The 19,676-nt window shown below is 29.7% G+C and overlaps 1 protein-coding gene across 2 annotated transcripts in view; it reads left to right on the forward strand.

Moving 5' to 3' along the window:
• The window catches only part of LOC134715587 (AP-5 complex subunit beta-1-like), a 45,236-nt gene extending 25,950 nt beyond the window's left edge, over positions 1–19,286 (forward strand). For both annotated transcript variants that reach the window (XM_063577862.1, XM_063577863.1), the window contains 11 exons: positions 794–929; positions 1,774–1,880; positions 2,442–2,514; positions 4,998–5,064; positions 5,561–5,607; positions 8,762–8,832; positions 10,978–11,083; positions 14,750–14,813; positions 16,131–16,286; positions 17,034–17,134; positions 19,021–19,286. In XM_063577862.1, coding sequence (XP_063433932.1) covers positions 794–929; positions 1,774–1,880; positions 2,442–2,514; positions 4,998–5,064; positions 5,561–5,607; positions 8,762–8,832; positions 10,978–11,083; positions 14,750–14,813; positions 16,131–16,286; positions 17,034–17,134; positions 19,021–19,172 — 1,080 coding nt within the window. In that variant the 3' untranslated portion in view covers positions 19,173–19,286. The remainder of the gene's footprint in view (positions 1–793; positions 930–1,773; positions 1,881–2,441; positions 2,515–4,997; positions 5,065–5,560; positions 5,608–8,761; positions 8,833–10,977; positions 11,084–14,749; positions 14,814–16,130; positions 16,287–17,033; positions 17,135–19,020) is intronic.
• Positions 19,287–19,676: the final 390 nt, after the last annotated feature.

Raw genomic sequence — 19,676 nt, forward strand, 5'->3', positions numbered from 1 at the left:
TTCCGTTTATATCAACTGCTCCGTTTCATATCAACTGCTTCTGTTTATTATTGCATGCTTGGCTGTAACGTTGTCAGATGACATTTCAACATCATTTGGCAAATTCCGGAAAAATACCTCACTGGTACTTTTCTTTGTGTAAAACATAACAAAGTTTGATACCAAAAAAAATATTTAGGATTCAGGAAAATATATTAATAACAAATGCAAAACAAATATTACAACAAAAGCATTTTTTCAAAGTTTCAAAAAAAGTTTTTTTCTGTATGTCTTCTGTTGAAGTATATGATAAAAAGAACATAACATGCCATTTTTCATATCAGGCCCCTTATTAGCCCATGGTCAAAATCATTCTTTGAGCCTATTGGCTCTGGGGCTGATAAGGGGTCTGATATGAAAAATGCCATGTTATAATCTATATGTATCATAGGTATAAGGACAATGATATCCTATTTTTGCACCAAACATGAATGTTAGTTCAAAACCTCTCTAACACATAAAGAATTTCAGCAATATGCAATCATTGTGCACCCTTTATAAGTAAGTAAAAACGAGGAAACATACTTTATTGCTGTTTATCAAGGATATTTACATTTAGAATAGCCTATCCATTTCAGAAAAGCACATATTTCAAGATTTTATACTTTTTGCAACATATCTGTTCCAAATTTTTTTTGTAACAAAGAAATAGAACTGATCAAATAAACCCACATTATAAAAGATGGACTTCACACTATTAAGTTTTCAATATTTTCCATTATGGACAAACAGTTCACCCATGCTCTTTTTGCAGGCCACCATTATGTTTCTAAATCATCTAGTACAGAATGCTGCCAGTATTGATGGTAGTAGTTGGATCCTTGGGAATGGTATACTTGCTGTATGTCACAATCTTCTGGTATGCCATGGAACAAAGCAGCTATATACAGGTAATTACTGTGGATTCATTATTATTCGTTGGATACCAATTTTCGTCGATTTCTTGGATACAGGTAAACCACAAAATCAAATGTTCAACGAATTACTAATTTCCCATAGGCTTGTACGCAGAATTTGTCAAAACCCTGAAATTAAATATCCACAAACATGCAAGTTTTTCTTAATCCACGAAAATTGGTACCCACAAAAATAAACTAATCCACAGTACTGTATGATTAGAAAAAAAAGTATACTATTAGTTTGAATTAAAGTAGCCTTCGAATCAGGATTTAATCTATAAATAAACGATAAACGAAATGATTACACATAAACCAGAATGTGTATGTTCTTAAGATAAATCTAGAACTAGCTTAGTGTAAACAGCTATCAGAATTGAAAATATAATTTTCCCAAATTATTTAATAGAGTAAATAGTGTTGTAAAATTTAACAGTTTTGCCTAACTAGTTACTTTCCATCGATTGACCGCTTAACTGTTAGTCAAGTTGAATTTTAAAAGCCCTATTGACAGTACTCTACAAATGCACACTTTAATGATACAACAAGTTGAAGTATCTCCTTTGTTATTATAAGGCTTAGTTTTGAGCATTCCTGATGAAGTTTTACTTATAATAATTCAATACTACCATATCTACTATGATGGTGTTTATAATAATCCAATACTACCATATCTACTATGATGTTGTTTATAATAACTTCCAGTTCCTTATAAGAAATTGATATCATTCCCTAAGATTTAAGTTCACAGTAAAGCAATTAACCTTTTCAATGTCTTTATAAAGTAATATATTTTCAGACATTGATTAAACAAACTTTACATGTATTTATATTACAGACATAGGTGATATTCTATTTAATATGATGATGTCCTATGATGACATGGATATACAAGACAGAGCTTTATTCTACTACTCACTCCTGACATCAGCAACATCAAACAAGGTAAGGGCAGGTAACTGCTGTAGCAGTTTTGTTTGCAGCATACTCAAATTGTTTGTTTCGTTTTTGGGAAAATAAGCATAGTTAAATATGCCTTATCAAATTAATAATGCAAAACTTAGAATGAAGGTTTAAATTAGAAGGTGTTTATTTCCATTGTGAAAACTTATTATCCATGCAAAATTTATTTATAGAAAATAACTTATTTTTATTTATTTTTTTAAAACTAGAAAATCTAGTTATGAATAAAAAACCATAGTAAATGTATCAATAAAAAATGCATTGATAAAACAAATCAAAACTGCAGAAGATCTTTTAGGTTGATAAAATTTCAAGAGCATCAAGAATACCAACATAAAATAATTTATCAGGTGACAGTAAAGTTTTTTTTTTTAAATTTGAAAGTAAGAACTAAAATTTCTAAAAGTTTTAGTCATTTAAAAACATGGATAGATCTTTCTAAGAATTCCTGCTGATACTATCATGTGGTGGTCATTAGATCATATTATGATAAAGTTTGGTAATGTATTAATTTGTGTATCTGTTCTTCATGTTTTATTGTAGATCCAAGAGTTTCTTAAGAAAACATCTGGGACACAGAATTTTAATCAGACTATTTCTACTTTACTTCCTGAAGGTATTACAAAATATACTGTAAACAAACTCATTTTCATATTAAAAAAAAATATTTTTGCAACTTTCATTGGGAGAAAAAAAATCACAAATAATTTTTTTTTTGCTTTTATGTATAATATAGTATTGGATAATTTTTTATAATTATAAATTCAGCAACAATATTGGAAAATCTCAGAAACAAATTGCTGCAATGTCAGTTTTTTTCAAAATACCAAATTTAGTATTCATGAAAAGAATAACTAAGTTGTTTTTCAGTATCTTTTTGAGTTTGCACATAGAACCATGAGGTTATTGCTTGTAAGGTGCACCCTAAAATCTATATTATCTTTGTTTACATCATATAGAAAGACTTTTATTTATAATTATTTTGCAGTCAAGCCATGAAGCTTTTGGATAGTTGGAAAGAATCATTTTTCTTTTTCTTGAAAGACCAAAAGTTTGAAAATTATCTGGCAATTTAAGCGGTAATGGAGGCTTTGTATAAATAAGATGAACTACTGTTATAATTAGATGAATATTTTAACTTCGTTTGTAAAATTTGTTGTTTAAGATTAAGATAGGGAAAATGCTGATTTTTCTGTTTATAACACTTTGTTGGAAAATATAAGTGCGTGGATAAGACTTCATTGATTTATTGAGTACTTTCTTAACAACATAATAATATTTATTCATCTAATCTTGCTTGTTACAAGTTTCACCAAGAGTCCAAGCTTCTCTTGATTTACCCTGTTACACTCCACTGATTATCCAGGGAAATAAACAGCTGACCCAACTTATTAACTTATAAAATATAATATAATGGTTGTATAAGTTGTCTTATGCAGAGATTTATCAATGCTAAAAATTCTTTCTAATTGACAATAACATTGGACATCTTGATTTATATGCATCTATTCTTTTATTAAATTCATTTTCAAAAATACTAAAGACATCAACAGTTTTTGTTCTCTGCTCGGATACATAGTATGACTTATATATAGAAAAACTTAATACTGTTAGTATATAATTCAAAAAATAATAATTACTATCTGTGATTTTATATCCAAATACCAGATGTTGCAATTTAATATCAAAATCTATTTTACTTCTTTTAAAGAGTTCATTGATTTTTTGCCAAAATTTATTCAAATATCTACACTTCAGAAAATAGTGAGCATAATCTTCTTCTTGCTTACAAAAATTACACCTATCTGTCTTAGTTACTTTCCACTGCAATAACAGTTTTTTAGTTGGAACAATATAATGTTATAATTTCCATCTAAATATTTTTAATTTATTTTCAGTCATATATTCAAAAATAAATTTGTACAATGAATTCATATTAAGAGTTTCTTGTATTGGTAGGATTCTAAGCCATCTGTTTATCCCTATTGAAGACTCTAGTTTTATACTTATCAAAGAGTTGTATAACATTTTATTTGTTAATTCCATATGATTTTATTTCTCTGAATATTAATTGTAGTTTTGACAGAATTCTCTTTCTGAACAACTTGAATCCATTCTGCTGGTATAGATTTTTTTTATTTTTGAAATTCGGCGATCCAGTTTATTCTGAACTTTAATTTGTTTAGAATGCAGCTTTCCGATAATGACATTTTATCATCTAAGATATCATTTATGTAAATTAGATCACTCCTAATCCAGTTTTCAAATATAATTGGTTTATTATCAAATTTTATAGATTTATTTCCCCATATTACTTGCTTTCTAATATCGACAAATGTGTCTGGTTGTTTTGATTGCCCCCGCCAGTTAAATTCCAAGACTTTATTACTTCTTTATAAAACGCAGGAATATCTTTAAGATATTTTAAAGATTTAATATCACTGAAATTCATATTAAAGATTGACAAAATATTGTATGAGACATTTAAGTGTTTAAATGGTATAAGCTCCCAAGTCTCAAGTTTACCATTTACCAATCTGTTTACCCATGATGCTTTTAAAGCCACAAAATAACTTTTAAAGTCTACCATTTTAAGACCCCCCTTCTCATATGGACCAATCATCATGTTTCTTTTAACCTTGTCTGGTTTCCAATCCCAAATATATTTATAGCTACTGTTTTCTATTTCTTTTAGATAATTTTCTGGAGTTAGACAGACGCTTCCCAAAAAAGTAAACAAAGGCAATATTAAAGTCTTTACAATAAGGATTTTTCCTAAAATTTATTATTTCCTAGATTTATTGAGTACTTGATTATAGAAATACTGACCATTTCTATACAAAATAATAAAAATACTGAAATGAAAATATCTGCTCGCTCCTGAATTTGTCAGTTAAGTTTTGTTTAAAAAGTTTTTTGTCATAGCTATGACATTTATCAACATCTTTTGCCATGACTTTTGATAATGATGTCACCCCTATGTGGGAAAATAAGCATCATGATGATCATACTGGTACTGTTAAAAAACTTTTTAAAATACATATGTATGAAAAGTATAAAAATTTCAAATGGTAAATTCATTTTGATTTTGTTTTGAAGGAAAATCTGATGACAAAAGCTGTAGTAAAATCATTCAAGCTTATCCTCCAGTTTTAGAATGGCACAGGTATTTTTATATTGATAAGAAAAAAATACAGAAACTTGAGGTAATACACATGTTGTGGCAAACTAAAAGCAGCATTTGAAAGTATGCTGTTGGAAATATTAAACCTACACAGGATTTGCTTCAAATAGTTATTCAAGCAAGAATTTCTATTCTTAATCATTCTTAGATAAAGATCTTAAACAAACTGTAATTTGCCCCTTTTTTTTATAAAAGATTATTCCTTTTATAAAATAATGTTGCACACAAATTTTTCAATAATAGAGTTATCTCCTCATCACTATCATCTGAAAAGGGAAAAAAAGACAATAGACTAGATATAACATTAAAGAAATGTATGTTTGATTTTGTTGTAAAACAAGGTATTGAAATGTAAGGGTGATCTCTTTAAATATTTTATAATATGAGTGATTGATATAGATGTATTTAACAATTAGTAACAGATAAAGGATTTACTGTAACTATAATTTATGCCGGTAATCATTGTTTTTTTTTTTAGGAATACTGTGACTACTTACTTTGAAAAAGAACAAAAAGAGTTTGAAGGTATGTCATGGAAATGTTTACTCAAAATAATGATGACATCACAAAAGGCAATTTTTTATTTTTTGCTTTGATGTCTTTCGACAACATCGTAAAGCTGAAGCAATTTTCGTTTGGACTTTGAGAGATAATTCCCTTCTCAACTATGAGACTCATTTTCCCATTAAATTTTCATTTCGCTCAAATGCGATACAGCAAGAAAGTAAAATAGCATAATTATATGTCTAGGAAATGTTGTACTATATTATAGGGTTATTGCATGAATATTGGGGAATATTGTCTCAAGTAGAGAATATTCATGCAATAACCCTCTTATTGTATAGCAATATAGTCTTTGAAAGTAAAAATTAGTTCAAACTAAGATTTTGTCGTTCATTACGTCCTGAATTTTGAAGATTTATTGCACTAGTGCAATATTGGAATTTATTGCACGCTAATATTTGGTTACTTTCTGTGGGAAATATTATATTGCTATGCAATAAGTATAGATTAATACATGGCATTTAAATGACATGTAATTATCTTTTTATCATATACTTTAACAAAAGAAATACAGACAAAAACCATTAAAATTTTGTTTTTCTTTGATAATTTATAATTAACCAAATACAACTTTCTGAACTTTAATTAATTGTTGTTATTAAACGATATATATAACAAGCATCAGGGTGACATTAATGTATGAAAACAATTATGTGACTTGTATATTCATGATATTAATGTTCTTAGTTGGAAAAATTAATTGTCACATTTCCTGTACTAGTTGCCCCTGCGAACATATGCATTGCTTTTCCTTTGTGATTTTCATGTACTATTTCTGGCATTTCATTTATTCCTGTAGTTGTTGTTGCTGAAACTGGTTTTGAATTAGATTTGGAATTTGAAATGTCTTTCAATACAAAAGAAAGTTCGGCTTCTTGGGAAGCAGACAAAAGTTCTGCATCATCATCTGATGGTATATCATTGTTGTTATCATCCAAAGGCCTTGGGTTTTTATCCGAACTTAGTTTCCCTGTACCAATTTTACTCAAGATATTAGACATTTCCTTCTGTTGTTCAATTGATTCTGAGCTATAGGAGTTTATGGATTGAACATTTTTATGTCCACTCAGCTGCATTATGCGTGTAATTGGTATGTCCTCATGTACCAAGGCAGTGAAAGTAGTTTTTCTCACAATATGATTAGTTTTTCTACCCTGAATACACCGTGTTCACACATTTTTTTAACAAAAGTACTTAAAGTGATCTTTCCTAAAGCTTTTCTGGAAAACAAGACACCGTCATCCTTAATTTGCCTGGAAAACCTCAAATAAAAGGGACAATCATCTGCAACCATATCTTCTGGTCCTCTTGTAAGAAACTGTTTATATGTCTGTATAGGACATCTAGAATTACCTGAAAGAAGATAAACCAGTTCAACATTGATTGCTAAAATGCCATTATTAAACACATGTTTACAATATAATATATATATATAGCTACACTTGTAATATCTGGCTGTTATTTTGTGATGGCAATATCTTGATATCTTGTTTAATACATATTTACACTACATGTATAGTATGTTTTGCGCTTTTTAATTGACTTTTTCTGTAATTCAATTAAAAAATGAAATAATTATTTTGAATCTTGTTCCCCTATAAAACTTTTCCTGAAACATTACCTGTGTCAGCAAACATCTTGGCTTGAAAGGCACGTGTATCCAAGTTAGCATCATTTCTTGTTTTGGTTATCCTTTCAGTATGTTCTAGATACTGCTGACCATCAGAAGTTGCCTTCATTTGAATGTCTCCCCATCTCAAAGTTGTGTGCTCTTCCCAGGAGCACAAACCAAAATGTAGAGTGTTATTCATCCATACTGTTCTTACTAGAGATTGAGGATTTCCTGCAAATAAATTTAAGGAATTTGTTTGAGTAAAAAATATTTGATTTAGACAATGAGGTTAAAATAATATACATTCTTACGACTGTACAAAATCAGGTGAAGATAATTCAAGTTATTGTCAAATCATTTTTTTGATTTCATCATGATCATATCAGTGTGCATGATGTGTTCATTTTTTAGAGAAAATTGTGACGTCACAAAAAGTCAAATGACAAGACAAAGCTACTTAAAATATCAATAACAAAAATAAAAATTATGCAAAGAATTGTTACCTGCAGCTCTTTTTAGTATAGTAAATTAACTTCTTCAGCTGTGAAGGGGTCTGCTTTCCTTTTTTTGGCTCACATTCCCATGGATTTAAGCTGTTTTAGTTTGGCAGACATCACATCTCTAGAGTGGTGAAATTCTTTGTCAACCATTATATTTATTGCACATTTCTCTGTTAGATATATTGAAATGCTGCTCTGCATTGATCTGACAGATTGAGGTTCATAGTTTGACTTGTCGTCTTTTTTAACTGTCATGAAGAAAGGAGCCAAACATTTATCAAGTTCCGTAACAGGAATTTCTTCTGCGAACCTCATCTCATTATTGCATCTCAACCATTTGTGAAAAGTCTCATGTCACTAGCAGTTTTTCTAACTGTATAATCGTTTTTTAATGATTGAACAAAAGCAGCAGTGTCTGTGTCGTCTGCCATGTTTACAAACAACTTTCCGGAAATACGTAAATACCCGAAGTTGCATGTGATAAACCCCACGGACAATAACGGAAAGGCATGCGATAACATCCTGGAAACAGTTAATAAAGGTGCCTTTATCAGTCCGCTGAGGAAATTTGTAGGAATCTGGTTAATAAAACCTTGTAATCCTTTCATAGCCTTTTAATATTTTTTAATGTTATTGAACTGTAAAATTTAAGTATTATTTGATACAAGTATGATAAATGAAAATACTGCATCAATAACTTGATTGCATAATTTACATACTTTGTGCAAAAATAATAAAAAGATAATTTAAAATCTTTGACAATACCTTGTTTATGATATTAAAACCATATTTTAGGAGATAATGTATATGGAATTTAAATTCTTTAGTAAAGATTATGAATCCATGTGCATTTAATTTGAAGTGATTTTAAAACTATGATTTGTCATTGCAGACAGTGGATTCATATTGCAGTTGTTTTGGAAAAACATATTTTCTTGCTGTTGATGTATGAAAAAAATTAAAAAAACTGCAAATTTGAATTTTATATGATGTATAATTTCAGATATAGAATCGTATTATGATTGGTTATCATCAGCTGATATTTCCATTAAAGCATCATATAAAATACAAATAGTAAGTATGTGTAATTATAATGGATTTCAGCCTTTTTACATTTTCAATTTGTTATAATTTCATGGCTGTCTCCTTCCAAATTAAATGTATCATATTTAAAATACTTAACAGGCTCTGTTTTTGCTAATTATCAAGAAAATCCGGTTATCACTTAAATCTATTGTTACTGATAATTGATATGCAGATATTCCAAAGGGTAAGTAATTATGAAATTTGAGTTCTTGTGTACTTATTAACTGTTCAATTTATAGATGAAACATTACCAATAAATTGATTGTACCCTGGTAGGTGGGTAGTCTTGTAATGCAGTGTTAATAACATGACTATGTGGTGGAAGTGGACAAGTGTAATTGGAGGCTTTGCATAAATATTTTTTTTTTTTTGGAATAAATTGAATTATCAGTTTTCTACTTCAATATATAGTATTTGACACTGTATGCTTAGATAGGCTTTAGTTACTTAAAGTATGTACTCACCATTACTATCAATTATGCCATTTTGGAACAAATTGAAATTAAAGAACTGAAAAAATGGGGTACCACATCCAGGAATGAGATGAATCAATAGAAATAAAAAGCTTGGAACAAAATATTGAAAGTAACATTTTGGGTCTGGTGTGTAATTAAGATCTCTTATTTTAAACACTTCTACAAGTGGTTACAATTAATACTTTAAAGGAATAAAACAAATACAAAAGATTTATGAAAGAATGCTTCTATTATTTCTGTGTCAATTTTGTCTCTTGTGGAGATTTATCTCATTGGCAATCATACCACATCTTCTTTTTTATGTTCTAAAGACAAGATTTAAACTTGCATATGCCAGTTTTAATTTCCAGTACTTTATTTTTGTAAGTAGAAAAAAACAGAAATATAAGTCTACACAAATATGTTACATTTCAATCTTCTCTTATGATTATATGAATACATCAATAGAAAAAGAAAATTCTGAAAATAATTTGCAGGGAGGTCGAATAAAATGGGTGAACAGGAAATAAAGTATAATGTAAAAATAAGTTAGTTTGCTGTCAATGAAAAGGCAAGAACTTATATTCTAATATGACGACATCTTATCGTCAACCATTATAATCACAATACATCTACATTTAGCGAAAATGCAGTAATACACGAAAACAGCTGTTCCGCATTACGAATTTACAACCAACTTATTTATACTGCAAGACATTCTCAATTTTCAACACCAAAACCCACAGTTTACATGGCCAAGATTCAGATACAATATATTTATCTCTAATCTACAGCAAAATTAACAAATCCGTCCATTTCAATTCATTTTTCATGGTAAAATTTCACAAAACGAAAATTCTGTGAAATGATATTATTGTCTTGGTATGGCAACGGAACAAGGTGACCTCTCAATTATGTTTCCCTAAACAAAAAAATAAATGTAAATATGGGACGTTTTAAAGCTTCTTGTATCCTCTGAACGAATAAAATGACTTTGGAAGAAAATATAAGTGAAAAATGTTATTATAAAAAATATAAAAAAATAATCAATGAATTATATAATATTATTAATATTATCAGAATTTGGTTAAAGGGAACAGACAAAACAGTATCATATGTATAGGGCTTTCACGGTAAACAAAATTACCGAATTTGTTCTATTGGAATCAAAATACTTCATGGCAGCCGTAGATTTGTTTTCCTTTAAGATGGTACCCAACACTTTCTCTAAAATTAATTTAACTCGTTTAATTTTCATAAAACTTTGGCAATATATTTACTTTTACCCTTTAACAAAAAAAAAAAAATTCAAAAATGTTGAACAAATCGTTTTGTCAGAAAATTACACTGGTTATATAGCAGTTTTACAAACACCAATTTTTATCATTGAGAAGCTTAATATTCCCTTTACAACACAATGTAATTAAAACATTAAGCTGACTTTACAGAGTTATCTTCCTGTAGTGTTAGGTACCACCTTAAACATGGGTTGGCTATTTATATCTGTATTTTACCCCTTGCTAATGCTCCGGTTAAAGTAATCAAATATAAATGCCCAACCCATGGTTAAATGAAAACAAATCTACAGCTGCTATAAATTATTTCTTAATTATCCAATGTAAATCATTTAGAATAATTTGTGTATTTGATTTTAGATTTTAGATGTTATTTGTTTCAGTCTAAATGTGAAAAGGAGAAAGTACAAGCAATTTCTGTAAATGTTGAGAGTGATAATAACTTTGAAGCAGTAAAAGGTATACAGTTAGCTGAAATAAAGTCAAAAGGTTAGTGTTTGTCTTTGATATCTTTCTCAAATCTCTTAAAATTATGTACCATTTACTTGTTATAAAATTATTATGCTGGAAATGGACTGCAAATATAGTTCAGTCAAACTAAGATTTAACCTCAAACTAATTGCAACAGAAAATGTTTAAGTTCTAATCTATAGCATTAAGCCCTTAATATACACAGAAAAAGTCCCATAAAATCTAACTTGAGGACAACTCAGCATTTTTAATTTCCTATGAAAATTAACATTGGACAGGGAGATAACTCTGCAAAAATTAGTCTTTTTTTTGGTTGATTTTCTTGAAATTTATGTAAAGTATGAGACTTTGATGGGGTTATAAGTTTGTGTTTGACTAAATTATATAATCTTCTGCTCATGAAATGTACAAAACCAGGGTGTTATGGGTAGTTAAATTTTTTGGGGCATTTTTATTTATAGAAATTGCAAATTTGAAGCTTTGTTACCATTTTGAAAAAATAATGTGAAAATTTGGTATTGTTTATATCTGTATATTATATCTTTTCAGCATCTTACTTGTCTAAAGAATCTTTAAACCACAAAAAGAAGATTATATGCTTCTTTATTTTTTATTAAGTTTGAGATTCTTTACCTTGACATGTTTAAAAATTCAATAAATGATCAACTAATGAATTACGAAATCTAGATTATAGCTTGATAAAAGATATGAAAACTCCTTTAGAGTTGTTTATTATACTCAAAAGACCCCTAAAAAAATCAGGAATCAATACATTCTGATGAATAGAAGCGGTAAAGTTATAATTTTGTATCAATTTTTATTTGCAAGAGTTCTTTTTTTTATTCAATTGGGACAATAGGTTTTTGTCGAGCCTGCAACTTTTGTTGCAGAAAGCTTGACATAGGGATAGTGTTCCGGCGGCGGCTACAGCGACGGCGGTGTTAGCTCACTTCTTAAAAGCTTTATATTTTAGAAGGTAGAAGACCTGGATGCTTCATACTTTGTATATAGATGCTTCATGTTACGAACTTTCCGTCAGTCACATGTCCAATGTCCTTGACCTCATTTTCATGGTTCAGTGACTACTTGAAAAAATAGTTAAGATTTTTTGTAATGTTAAATTCTCTCTTATTATAAGTAATTGGATAACTATATTTGGTATGTGCGTACCTTGCAAAGTCCTCATGCCCGTCAGACAGTTTTCACTTGACCTCGACCTCATTTCATGGATCAGTGAACAAGGTTAAGTTTTGGTGGTCAAGTCCATATCTCAGATACTATAAGCAATAGGTCTAGTATATTTGGTGTATGGAAGGACATGTCCAACTGGCAGGTGTCATCTGACCTTGACCTCATTTTCATGGTTCAGTGGTTATAGTTGAGTTTTTGTGCTTTGGTCTGTTTTTCTTATACTATATGCAATAGGTCTACTATATTTGGTGTATGGAATGATTGTAAGGTGTACATGTCTAGCTGACAGGTTTCATCTGACCTTGACCTCATTTTCATGGTTCAGTGGTCAAAGTTAAATTTTTGAGTTTTGGTCTATTTTTCTAATACTTTATGCATTAGGTCAACTATATTTAGTGTATGGAAATGATGTATGATCTATTTGTCTATTACGCAGGTTTTATTTGACCTTGACCTCATTTTCACAGCTTATTGTTCAGTGTTAAGTTCTTGTGTTTTGGTCTGTTTTTCTGAATTTATAAGCAATAAGTCAACTATATTTTTTGTATTGAAGAATTGTTAGCTGTACATTTCAGCCTGGCATGGTTCATCTGACCTTGACCTCATTTTCATGGTTCATTGATCAATGTTTTGTTTTCTTTTTTAATGTTGAGTTTATGTGAGAGTTGTAATAAAGCTTTATATTTGGTCTATCAAAATATTTTTATATCTATAATAAGTAAAGAAGGCGAGACATTTCAGCGTGTGCACTCTTGTTTATTTATATGCAATAATTGCATTCTGGGAAATTCTTTGATGTCTTAAGGTCAAATTTGCAACAACATTTGTGATTGGTCGATAATTGTTTGGATTCTCCCCTTTCTTTCTAAACATGGGTGACCAATAATAAAAAAAAGCTTCATAATATCGCCCCTCTAACTAAATCTTGCGTTGGTGCGAGTTTGTGCACTGGTGATTAATGCCAATAATGGCCAGGTAAAGTAAATAATGCGAGTGACAAAATAAATAATTAATTTGACACACAACTTATTCGTGGATAGATGCCTGCGTGCACTAGTCTACACATTGAAATAAAAAAAATATCTACATAGCTAGCCCCCCCTTCCTCCTCTTAGTCCAGATACATGTTATCATGACGTTCTTTTGTCTTTTGTGCTACATGTATATTATTTTAGTGGCGGATCCAGCCATTTTAAAAAGGGGGGGGGGGTGTGGGAGTCCCAACCCAGAGTAAAAAAGGGGGGGGGGGGGGTTCCACCTATATGCTCCCATTAAAAAAAATTAAGATTTTTTTGTAATGTTAAATTCTCTCTTATTATAAATAATAGGATAACTATATGTGGTATGTGCGTCCTTGCAAGGTCCTCATGTCTGTCAGACAGTTTTCACTTGACCTCGACCTCATTTCATGGATCAGTGAACAAGATTAAGTTTTGGTGGTCTAGTCCATATCTCAGATACTATAAGCAATAGGTCTAGTATATTCAGTGTATGGAACAACTGTAAGGTATACATGTCCAACTGGCAGTTGTCATCTGACCTTGACCTCATTTCATGGTTCAGTGGTTATAGTTAAGTTTTTGTGTTTTGATCTGTTTTTCTTATACTATATGCAATAGGTCTACTATATTTGGTGTATGGAATGATTGTAAAGTGTACATGTCTAGCTGACAGGTGTCATCTGACCTTGACCTCATTTTCATGGTTCAGTAGTCAAAGTTAAGTTTTTGAGTATTTAACTTTTTTTCTAATAATAAATGCAATAGGTCAACTATATTTGGTGTATGGAAATATTTTATGATCTATATGTCTGTCGCGCAGGTTTTATTTCACCTTGACCTCATTTTCACGGTTCAATGCTAAGTGTAAAGTATTTGTGTTTTGGTCTGTTTTTCTTAATTTATAAGCAATAGATTAACTATATTTGTTGTATGTAAGAATTGTTAGCTGTACATGTCTGCCTGGCATGGTCCATCTGACCTTGACCTCATTTTCATTGTTCATTGATCAATGTTTTAAGTTTTCTTGGTTGATGTTGAGTTTTTGTGACAGTTGTAATAAAGCTTTATATTTAGGACTATCAACATAATATCAATGATTAGTAAAGAAGGCGAGACATTTCAGTGTGTTCACTCTTGTTCTTTTCTTTAAAATGGCATCCAGACTTTCAGAGTATTGTTTCATTTTTGTTTGCCATTTAATGCCAAAGAATGCTCTGAGATATTGATATTCTATATACTTAGTCATGTTTTCTTTTATTTAATGACACAATTTCAAGATGGCATTTTTTCCAGCTTTTAAAAGTTAATATTCTATTTACTTAAAGTCATGATATGTTTTCTGTTATTTAATGACATAATTTCAAGATGGCATTTTTTCCAGCTATTTAAAGTACTTCTAAAATAGTTAATAAATCAAAACGTACACAGTGAAAAGTAATGCTGTCATTGAACCATGGAACTGTGGAATAATAAAATGTTACTGACATTTCAGATAGCTTAGATGTGATAGTACATATGAAACCAAAGTTCCCTATACCAACAGTATTCAGAGCATGGTAAATATATCATTCAGTAGTTTATACAAAATTAAAGCTTAAATCAGGTCTCTTAGAAATATACAACAATATATTTAGAAAAGGATTTCAAATCAGTCACAGTCTAAAAAAAATTTGAAGAAATAAAAAAGACTAGGGCTTTTGTTGCTGACCTTTATCTGGGCATGTGTTGTAAGGGTTTCACAAAGAATATCCTAGATATTATTTAGATTTGCGAATTCAAAAAGCTATAAAGAAACTTGCATTACTACATAAAAGAGGTTGTTTCAGCAAAAAGCTATCATTTACATGTTAGGATCAGTTGATTGATTGTTGTTTGCTCACCACCCCATAAGCTGGAATAAAATTAATTAATTTGATTTGATTTTTGGTGTTTTAACACCACTTTTAAGCACCAAAGTTTTTATGGGTGGAGGAAGCCGGAGTGCCAAGAGAAAACCATCAACCTTCGATAGGAAAACTGACATTCCTTGTCAATTAAGATTGGAGTCGAGTGCACCCACAAAAGCGGGGTTAAAATGAATTAAGATGAAAGTGAGACAAAACATGAGGTTAAATTTTCAGAAACTAGCTGTTTTAAATATAGAAGCAATGGCAATTTCTACTCATTTTAGACAATATGAATATAACCATGCAATCTTCATCTGTAGTACTACTAAGAAATGCAAGAAATGATCACTGCACAGTTAGAATTACCTCCCCTTGAACTAACACATCTTGAAAATGTAAATATGCTGTTTAAGGGCATACGATACTGTATTGATCACGTATTTACATTTTGGTAAAAATTTCCATATAGACATTTTTTACCTGATCAAATCAAATATGTTATGAAAAGTATACCTTCATATGCTACTGTTTGAGTAAAATGAGGTCGAAATTTTGTATATTTGCTAAAAATTCAGATTTGTGGCCGTAGAAAGACATTTCTTTTTTGTTTTAAAGGATAAACACAAATTGTTTTTTGTTAAATAACTTGTAATTTCTGTATTTGATAAGTATCCTAAAAATTTATACATTTTTTTATTAAGAAATAACTCATATTTATCAAATGTTCATGAATGTAGAAAAAAACATTATTTGTTGCTGTATATTTATCAAATTTAAACAAAATTGCACTATTTACATTTTCATTAAGATTGGCACACTTAATTTTCTCTCATTTGAATGATAAAAATCAGTCGAAAACTGCATCTTTTCAAGATAAGTCATAGTTTGACGTTGCAAAAATAACAATTTACGTTAGCAACGTCATTACTTCCCCTGTAACTGTATCGTATTCCCTTAAAAGTTATTAGTTTCTTTTGTGTATTTCAGGGTAGAATTTACAGATAATATGTTAACATATAGAAATGACCTGGAGGAAATAAATATATCATTACTAGATATGATGGTACCTCTGCCTGAGGGCAATCAGTTGTCTCTGTTCAATAAACTATGGACATATTTTACTAATCCAGAGTCTAATACAAGGTAGAGTATATCGTACATGATTTTTTACAGGCAAATCAGTAAATGTTGCATCAGCTTTTGACATGACTATCCATTTGCATTAAAAATGATATTTTAACTCAATACCTCAAATGAAACATCTCACTTTGTGAAAAGAACATACAAACTTATCACAAAGTACTATGGTAAACTAATTAACTTGAACTGGTTCAATAAGTAACATGCTGAATTTCTTTCCAATTTACTTATATGTAGAAAATGAATAAAAAGTGAAATGCAGATTTGATGGTTATTCTTTGAAATGTTGGTTTTTGAACATGCATGTGGAGAACAAAAATTACTGTCCAACAAAACAAGAAGTACCTTTTGGTTACTTTATTCAAGAAGACATAATTCAAAAGGTTTATTTAACATGAACATTGATTCAAGCTTATTATAAATATAGTATACTGTAAATTCAGAAATTATTGTGATGTTCTTATTATTGCGAAAAATGCCACAGGGTTACAATCGCAATAATTTAAACTTGCATTTTGAAATTTTTTATATGAATTCAACAGGATTTTTCTCATTATCAGAAAAATTCAAATAGCATTTTAAGCTTAAATGACATAATCGCAATAATAAATGCACACAATAATTTCTAAATTTACAGTATATTAATATTAACATTAATAAAATTAAGATTCCATAAAGACATATTTTTTTCACACATGACTGAATCTTTTATATAAAAATGCTTAATTATTGAATAATTTGTATTTGCAGTAGACAATGTGTTCAGTCTATCAAAATAGTTCATAAAACATTGGAGCAATTTTCAGAAAGAATGAACCAGTTTTGTTCATCATACAAATTGAAGGATAAAGGTAAGTCACTGTAAAAGAAGCTAATGTGACTTCAGAATTTTAAAAACATCAATTGTTTAATTATTGTAAACTTATGTTGATTCTATTACTCGATTTTTTGCACTTGACTGGGCGGAGTTTAACCGATTCCCTCACAATAACCCAGTCTATTTATAGATAGGTGTTTTAGGATAAACTCATCAATGAAGTGTCCAGTTATTGTTTTGTAAATTCCCTTGATGACACTGATAGGTGATTAGAAATCAGTAATAATTATAACGGCAATCATTCTTATCACACATATCTTCAAATAGACTGTCCTTATGCAAATCAAAACGTAAGCTCCGCCCGATCAGTTGAAATAACATTGGTAATTTGTAATGATAAATAAATGGAATACAGACTGGTCACAAAATTATGTAAATTTATTCAAACTTCCCAAAACCTGTTATATCATATATTATTAAATAATATGATTAAAACAGCCCAAATATTACCAAAAATGGCATGTGTCATACAGGTGACGTCGTCCTGGTCATATAAATCACATGATTTAAATTGCTTTTCAGCCCTGGCCCCTGGTCCAATATTTCCATTATGGACTGGCAATTAACCCTGAATTACATGTAAACATATATTGTGTATGTAATTCAGGATTCATTGCCAGTCAGTATTGGAAATGTTTGCCCTATATTCACATCATTGCCAGTGCGTATTGGAATTATTGGCCCTATATTCACATTTGATGTATGCAATTCAGCATTCAGAACAATTCTGTATTGAAAAGGTTGTATTATTTAATAAAAGTGTTTTAAACTGGCTGTTTCTGTATTGGCACTGGTATAGATTCTCGGTCAGCTGTATTGGCCTCCAGACCCGTAGCCAATACAGCAAACCTTCAATCTATAAAGTGTAACAACATATGCCATTAATTTGAAAATGTTCTCTTTATTCCAGTCTTAAATGTGGTGATAAGTTTAAAAGACTCTGTTTTTTTCCAAAGATGTATGATAAGGTTTCATCTCAATGAACCTAATTGGCAGAAACTACCGATATAATTTTTTGTTGATTAGCACCCAGTTTAAAAATGCATATAACATTTTCTATACACTAAGTAAACAACAATCAATTGATCAATGAATCATTTAAAAACTAGTTAGCACAGACAGTCAATTCACTGACTCTGTTCATATCATATGTTCATACTATATCTCTGTTCATACCATATGTTCATACTATATCTTATAGACTCTGTTCATATCATATGTTTATACTATATCTTATAGACTCTGTTCATATCATATGTTCATACTATATCTTATAGACTCTGTTCATATCATATTTTCATACTATATCTTATAGACTCTGTTCATATCATATTTTCATACTATATCTTATATCTCTGTTCATATCATATTTTCATACTATATCTTATAGACTCTGTTCATATCATATATTCATACTATATCTTATAAACTCTGTTCATATCATATGTTTATACTATATCTTATAGACTCTGTTCATATCATATGTTCATACCATATCTTACAGACTCTGTTCATATCATATGTTCATACCATATCTTATACTGTTAGCTTTTTTAATAAAAACTGCAGTGAAAGTTTAATATTAAATTGTCCACACTTGAAATTGGTGTAATTAGGTTATTTCATAGTTGCCTTGACTCCTATTTTTAAAATCCTAGATTTGAAAGATATTTCTGCTATCGTTCACCATATTTGATCTTAATGGCAACTTAATAACTGTAGTTATGAATTTATATAAACAACACCCAAGGCTAGTTTGCATTGGAGCATGGAGGGTGAAAGAAAAAAATATGTTATTGTTTTACCTGACTTTATGAAATGAATGGTAATTTTTTATCATTTTGTTTTTATATATTATAGAAAACAACCAATCCTGCTATGGAATGTTATTAGCATCAGGTCATCATTTATTGTTGTTATGCCACGGGAAAGAAGAGCAGACCAATGTTTCCATAGCAACAGACTCTTATCACATGTTACCATTTGTTGATACATTCCTAACTGAACTTTAAAAACTGACTTACATTGTCAGAAATATATGTGCAATTTTTATATAATTGGTGCTTTATTACTATTATTTACAAACAACTGACTGTGATAAAAATAAATAAAATTGTAAAATGTAAAAGACTTTGTTTATGAATGGTCAACAAAACTACAAACCTTATGTGTGCCCTAAGTAGTTGCAGTGATGTTATATGTAATATGTTTGCTGATCTTTGTTTCTCCATCTGCCATGGTAGATTTCTCAGAAACTGTACTCTAGAGTGATTAAGAATTGCTCATTCAGTTTATTAATTAATGATAGTGTGTAATTAATTTTTGTTGATTTCTATCTCCACATTTAGAGATATAATTATCTGCTACAATATCTGTATCTTTATATCATGAAAGATACCAAAGTGACATTTTTATAATACATAAGTAAAAAAAGCACTGGCAATGTCATATCGATAGAAAAGGGGAATAATTATAAGAGATAGAAAATGTGCAATGCAGTCTAAATCCTTTACCTT

Source organism: Mytilus trossulus, chromosome 4, assembly GCF_036588685.1.
Source record: "Mytilus trossulus isolate FHL-02 chromosome 4, PNRI_Mtr1.1.1.hap1, whole genome shotgun sequence".
NCBI lineage: Eukaryota > Metazoa > Mollusca > Bivalvia > Mytilida > Mytilidae > Mytilus > Mytilus trossulus.